This window comes from Gambusia affinis, linkage group LG11, assembly GCF_019740435.1.
Source record: "Gambusia affinis linkage group LG11, SWU_Gaff_1.0, whole genome shotgun sequence".
In the NCBI taxonomy this organism is placed as follows: domain Eukaryota; kingdom Metazoa; phylum Chordata; class Actinopteri; order Cyprinodontiformes; family Poeciliidae; genus Gambusia; species Gambusia affinis.
Window position 1 is genome coordinate 1192513 of NC_057878.1, and position 7557 is coordinate 1200069.

Here is a 7557-nt window from a genome sequence, read left to right on the forward strand (position 1 = left end):
AAATACTGTCACAAAAACTATAACAAAAAAGTCTGTAAACATATCAACAACTGAGGCCTTCTGCTCACCTCCTGGTGTAACGGTGGCTAACCCCACATAGAAGGAAATGAACCGTAGGGTTTGGTCAGTGATGGAATGACATTGTGTAGTTAAGTGTGTATATTCACACTTAACTACACACAAGATAAGTGTGTATATTCGTCTAAATGTGCGTGTGTGTGTATTACTGAAGCTGAATGCTGACAGACCTGCTTCACACTGGGAGTTTCTAGTAAAAGAAAAAAATAATTGAACACACTTTAATTTGAATATTTCTTTAATACATAGTTTTTCCTCAGACTGTACAACATAACTGAGTTCTATTAGCAGATCAGTCAACATCAGAGATGAGAGAAAAGAAAAATCACTTGAGCCAGATGTACTTGTCTCCAACATCTGCATTGTAGCCACGAGCGTAATTCTTCCCAGGCAGCTGAAACAACAAGACAGAGCAGCATTCATTTACAGCCACGTCTCAGTGTTATGGACATTTTCCTATTCAAACATGAGACACAATTTCAACTAAATGTTACTACATTTTTATTCAAGAAGCTGAAGCAGCATCCTGGAGACTCAGAGAGGATGAGAGCCAGACCAAAGAGTACATTTCTAAACAAACAGCTTCTAAACAATAGAGTTGTTCTCACTCCCACCGACAGAACCGGTTCAGACCAGTTTCAGCTGGTTTCATATACTCTTTCCCAATTAGTAGACAAAGTATCTTTTTCCTAAGTAAGTCAAAGCACAAAGTTTTCACACCTTAAACTTTAAATACCAAGTCGTCTTACGTCAATATTATCAAGGCATCTTCAGGGAAAGAGCTGATTTTTAACCAAAGCAGAAACCCCCTAAACATAAATGAGGACATTCTGATTTGACAATAAATGGTTTATGCAAGTATAACTGCACTGAGTTTACATCTTACATAAATCCAACTTTAGGTTGTTTCACAGAAAAACCCCAGAGGTGAACTTCAAGAAAATTGAGTTTCTCTACATCATTACTAGAGCTTCTGTTTATTTCAGTCAACAGAACAAGAACAGTAAAACACTTTTTGCCAAATTCCAGTTGGAATCCAGAGCCAGACGCTCAGGGTTTCACAGGAAGTTCTAACAGTTGTGAATATGTGGGCCACTGGCTGTGCTCTGCTGGCTGAAATGTGCTGAGGGAGCCATTCTGCTGCTGTGTGTCGTCGTCCTCATTCCCTCCTCTGAGATCCTGACTCGGAGTGAAATGTCAGGTCACGGCCTGCTGTTGCATTACTCGGCCCGATTCGTGCAGCAGGGGGAGACAAAAACGGCTCCAGTCAATAAACAGTAAAGGTCAGACCCGAATGTTTCCCCACAAGACCGATGATACAAACAGCCGGCTGGAATATTCCACATGTGACATTTGTAACTACGAGGGGTTCGATATTTCAGCACAGGAAAATGACTTTCATCAGGCTGACTTGGTGGCCCAGGGAAGAGGAGAAAAATAAGAAGAGTCAATAAAAAAAGGAACAAAGTAGACATTAGAAAGAAAAGGTTTCTCATTATGGATTTTCAGGCTTTTACAAAGCTCTGCATCAGATAAAACAGCTAACCGAATCAAAGAGCTCTGTTGAACTAAAACAGAACTCAGCTGGCAAACACAACAAATCAGAGCCTAATGTCTTAATTCCTCCTTCAACCTGGTGGAGGGGCTATGAACACCTCAACTTATCAGAGCTGTCAGCACTGCTCCTCATTCACATCTCAAAGCATCTCCATGTTTGTTTTACTGCTGGAACTAAGCAGATAAAGTGTTTGTGGTGAAGTTCCACTGTGATGCTCAAAGCAGCTACACCCAGGTGCAGAGAACACCTAGAAGGGAATAGTGGGTGTAAAAAGATGTCTGGGGACAGATATATCCTCAAACTTGATTGGATGGTGAAGCAAAGCCATGTTTGTGGAAGATTCACAAGGTAAGAAACTGAACTCAAAGCTGCAAGAGCTACCTCACACACACACACACACCTCCAGCATCACAGTCTTCATGTCAAGCCACTCCTGAATCAGAGGCCACATCAGAGGCGTCTCACCTGGGCTACAGACTAAACAACTGGACTGTAGTTCACTGGTCCAAAGTCCTGGTCTCACATGACAGTAAATTCTGCATTTCATCTGGAAATCAAGGTCTCAAGTTCTGGACGAAAAGTGAAGCAGTCAGATTAAACCTGAATTTAAAGAAGTCTAAAGTCCAAACAAACATGTAGTCAAACAGTCTTCTTATGTTTCAGTCAGTGAGTCAACAACCTAATAAAAACTGATAGATGAAATGGTAAAAATCAATGTATGACGTCTCAAATGAGATAATAACCAATGACAGTTATTACACATCATTCGGATTTTGTCCTTTAAAACATAGAAAAAAAATGTCCATCCTCAATATTAGGCTTTTGGAAAATAATAAAAGGGACTGGCTTCAATGACCAGTGGGACTGTGATTGAGGTGCAGCTGTATGCAGGACATCAAAACCGGTCCCAGCCCAAGCATGTGCCAACTCACCGCTCTGTAAGCGTAGTACTTCTGGTCGTAGTCGTGGGCTCCGATGGTGATCTCTGGCAGGAACACAGGTATGTGGGTGAGCGAGCCGACCCTCTGCTTGTCCTGCACTCTGAAACACAGAAGAGAGGAACTTGCAGCCTGAGGAGCTGGTTTGGAAGCATGCTCAGACAAAAGAGGCGGAGCAACTCACAGTTTCCTCATGTGGTGGTAGCTAACATCGTCCTGCTCCAGCCACGGCCCCTTATCAAACTTCAGGTACTCTATGTCCTCCACCACCTGGGACAGCATGGAGGTGAACATGTCTTCATCAGATCATGATATTCACGTTCTGCTAATGTCGAAGAAACACAATTTTGCAATTGCAAACTTTCCGTTAATTAAGAAATTAAATTTAAATAACACGTGAGTAGCGATAGGTAATTAAAAACCATGGACGTAAACAGTCACACGAGATGATTTTACAGAAGAATTATGGATTCAACATGTTGGAATGAAACACAAGTTTTTATGAAGTGTGTGATGCTGTGAGAGCTCTGGTGGAGTCAGCTGCACATTGTCCAAAAAAAAACCCCTAAAACGACTGAAAAAGAACACTTCCTGTTGTCTTTCTCATGGTTTTTGCCAGTAGCAACATCCAGCTGGTGATCATATAACTTGTGATGCAAAAAAAAAATTAAAAAAAAATTTTCAAAAGTGTTTAATGGTAATTGGAGATGGTGTCTTACCCTCTCAACGTCCTGTGTTTGGGTCGTATCATAGACCAGCAATTCAGAGGTTTCTCTGAGGATAACAAGGTGTGAGGGTTAATGATCAACAGAGACAGAGACATGTCCAACGCTCTCTGGTCACATACCGGATGCTGGGGAGGAAAGTCTTCTTGTAGGAATCCTCTATGCTCTTCAAATACTGCAGGGAAACGTTCTGCAGGTGAGGCTGAAGGAAAACATTACAGAGTAACATCAGACAGCTGTCACCAAGCTGGTTGGCTGTAGTCTGTGAGACTGCAATCAGTCTCAGGTTACAACAGTAGTTACCAGACAGCCTAGACAATAACAGATAACTAGGCTGTTTCTAGTTATCTGTCACAACTAACTAGCCTAATAACTAGGCTAGTAACAGCTTCAACTAGCAGTACCTGGTCTTCATCTGCAGGAACAGAGAGGAGAGAAGATGCTACCCTACAGTCTCACTTAGGAATTTGGGCTGCAGATCAGATTTTTGGGGATGTAGAGGATGGTTATTATGGGATGTATATTATAGGTAAGTATTGGAAATGTTAAAGTCAGTGGAGTTGCACTCCACTGACTTTAAGCTAGCAGCACTAGCAGCGCCGTACCTTCCCGCTCTGCTTGAGCTTCTTCTGCACCTCCTCTGCTGGTTGGTCGATGTACAAGACAAGGTGAGGAGGGAGGAACTCACAGATGCTGATGGTTTTGATCTCATTGTAGTGATTCACACCTGCAGGTTACAGACTGATGAATAAAGACGCCTGTGTGGACTGTCTTTAATCAGACTGAAGGGTTTCTCACAGAAAACACAGTGGGTGCCCACTGACCTTCAGGGGACCCCATACATATACTGAACAAAATTAGAAGCGCCCTATGTCAACTATTGTTGCCATGTGGAATTAACAACTGTAAATGAGCATTTGCTGACGTTTAAATGTCTGCTGATGTATGGAGACAAGGGCTTTTTCACTAGGAGCTGCTGCCTAGCAAACGGCAGTGAAGAGTGTGGTGACTGGATTTATACAGCTGCAGTGGAGACTGATGTAGACAGAACGCAGTGAACTGCTGTAGCTGATGCTTAGTTTAGCTTTACAAACAAACCGGAAAATACCTTCCCTATCATTCTGGTCACAAGTGGGTGGCACAGCGCACCGTGGGGGTATATAGCTGGCAGATGAGGTTTTTGTGTGGCAAAGGTGCCAAATCCTGGAAACAAAAGCTAGAAATGACTGGGCAAAATCAGATTTCATCTATTAAATTGGATAATTTATATTTTTTACTCCACTACATTTTACAGTAAGTATCTATACTTTCTACTTCACTACATTTCTATAAAAGCGTTGCGTTACTCGTTACATCCAAGTCCCATTGCGCTTTTTTGATTTGTTTTTAAAATGTAAAGTTCAGGGACTTAACGTGGTACTGTAAAATCCAAGAAAAAAACGTGACTTACTAACTATGTGCTTCTGTGTTCAGCCATCATCTCCCCCTTTCATTTGCTCGCAGTAGCAGCGCCAGGGGGCGCTGTAGCACCCCCTCCAAAAGTCATAGTACCCCCTTTGTCACCCCCAGAAAATATCAGATTTTTACATAGTACATTTAGTTTCCATCTAATTTCGTTTCGTTTTATTCGATTAATCGTCAGAATAACTGACAGTTTACTGGAATACTAAAATCATTTTTACAACTGCCTTACAGAGCTCAAATAAAACCTTGGTTGAAAAGCCAATGTCTAGTCTTCTTTGTTGCCAGATACTTACATTCCTTCCTGATGTAGCCCAGGTTGAACATAGCATCCAGGAAGACCATGTCGCTGAATGGAGAGCGCTCCAGGATTACTCCTTGGCCTTAAAGAATAGCATATCAGGACAGAGGTGAGTGGTTTTCTACATCACCTCTGTCTAGGAGAAGTGTGAGTGTATAGGTGGTACCTGTGCTGAGCAAGTGCTCGATGGCATCTGAGTACTGCAGCAGCCTCATTGTGTACATCCACAGCTGCAGCCTGTAGCTGTTGCCATCAGCAGCTTTAGGGTCTGTGTAGAACTTCTCCAGGCTGCACATGCCATTAAAGTCACGAGGGAGAGGCTCCTTCTCACCAGTCATCCTGTCCATGTAGAAGGTGTCAGCCTCTGGCATGTACAGCATCCCTGTGGATACATTCACCAGAACCAATCAGCTTTCTTCTCTCAGAGGTCAGAACCTGCACCAGCTAGTGTGTGGGGTTTATTACCCAGTTTGTCAGCCAGCTTCTGAGCCAGCGCTCCTTTCCCTGAGGCTAGGTTGCCATCAATTGTGATGATTTTGCTATACTGCTTGAACCGTGGCGTGGTCCTCTCACCCAGAATGTATGCCAACCAACCATACTCCAGGCTCCGCCCTGGGCTCGTATGGATACCCGCCTGCAACACACACTCCATTTACACACATTTTAACTCATATTCAGGCTTCTGGTTAAAGGTTTGTTGACTTTTAGTCACAGTTCAGTCAACTTTAGTTAATTTTACAACACAATTCACTACAAGTTTGAGTAAATTTATAAAGAAATGCTTTCTTTAGCAATTCCTACAGACAGTTTCCAGTAAAACCCACACAACTGCAAAAGAACCTGGCCCAAATCTCAACCTCTAATGAATTCATGTTGATATCGCCAGATATTGTCATACACATTTATAATCTTGTGTTCCGTATCTCATCAACTGCATTCAGACTTGTGAAAATTCACAACATTTTTGGTTGTCCTTTATCATATTCTGATCAGAAGCATGTCCCTTTTGGACTGCAAAGGACTTGACATTTTGAACATAATGTGATTTGAGTTTTTTGTACTGACATGTCTTTTGAAATCATGATGTCGCCCTGGGATTTATGTTTTACTACTACAAAGTGACACTTGATTAACCAATGAATAATGATTGATATCACATTCGACAGATCATAGAAATTTCACAATAAATGAACTAATAGGGGCAATGACACGGCATTTTCTTAAAGGTTTTGTGCTTTTCTATCACACAATGACAACTATTTCAAAAGAATCTTTCTCCTAAGCCTTCCTAAAATCCTGCTAAATGTTGTGATGAAGCAAATTCATGACTTTGTAACATCATAAATTTATGATGAACAATTTTTTGTTGTTACAAAATAATCATAAATTTGCTTCAACGCAACAATGGCGGGTTTTTAGAAAGGTTTAAGAGAAACACACTATCAAAATAGTTGTCATTATGTGACAATTGTTTCAGGTAATGGTCATAACAAGGTTTGTTGAATATTTTAAGTCACTTAAATATAAGAAAAGCTTGCTGAAATATTGCTAAGTCCTTGCTATTTAAAATATACCTCATATGTTTTTGTTGGTTTTTCCTCTTTTATTTTTCCTTTGAAAAGTTACTCATTTCAAGATTTCTGTTCTGATAACAGTTGTACTGTCAGATTTACTTCCCTGACTTGTTTTGTACATAGCTTTTCTAATAAAGAATAAGTGAAAAAAGAAGGCAGGGTTTACGCAGTGCTGCTCCAGCATGACCTAAAGTAAGACAAGCGAATCTGGAGCATCAGTATCCAACATTCTGTTTGCTACTTTCTGCTACAAGAGGTAAACAAGCCGCTGTTCGGTGACAACGGCGTATGAAACTACCTGCTAAGAAGCTAACAGTGGTAGCTTGTCCTTGTGAAACAGAATTGCTCACCGGGCCGGTACGGACCCACAACAACTCAGTTCTGCTGCTCACCTTCTGAACAACGCTCCCCGCTCTGACAGCAGTTGTTCTAGCTGGGAAGAGGAACCGGACCACCGTCAGGGCCATCTTAGCTGTCCTCCAAACAGTGACCCGAAAGCTACCGCTACCGGGCGACTCAAATACACGTCATATACTAAAGAGAGCCTGCACTCGATTTTTTTTTTTTATCTTTATTGAGACATAGAATACAGAACAGTACAATAAAATACAGTGTGATATGATGATAACCGCCAGGGGGTGACAAACATCAAGACAATGCTTCAAGATAACCTTACATTAAAGAGGGGTGCACGTTTTAATGACTATAGAATTGGTGGAATATCTAATAGTTTTTATATATTGTTTGACCTTTATTTATTAATTTAATAATATCAATAATGCAAAATTGTTCTTTTCTTTTTTTTTTTTTAGTTATTGTCCTCCAATAACTAGTCAATGACAAGACATGTTCAAAGCAAAGGAAGACATCCAGTTCCATAAAAGTGGAGATCAAAGTACAAATACTGCCAGAATGGCACAGA

At 41.1% G+C, this 7557-nt stretch overlaps 1 protein-coding gene across 1 annotated transcript; it reads right to left on the reverse strand.

The window, feature by feature from the left end:
- Nucleotides 1-298: 298 nt before the first annotated feature.
- Nucleotides 299-7209, reverse strand: ndufa10 (NADH:ubiquinone oxidoreductase subunit A10). The gene is made up of 10 exons (XM_044132443.1): nt 7028-7209; nt 5527-5695; nt 5228-5443; nt 5057-5143; nt 3905-4026; nt 3422-3501; nt 3294-3348; nt 2759-2844; nt 2569-2677; nt 299-472 (listed from the first exon to the last, which is right to left on the reverse strand). The coding sequence occupies exons 1-10, from the start codon at nt 7100-7102 to the stop codon at nt 404-406; spliced, it is 1068 nt and encodes a 355-aa protein (XP_043988378.1). The 5' UTR covers nt 7103-7209; the 3' UTR covers nt 299-403.
- Nucleotides 7210-7557: the final 348 nt, after the last annotated feature.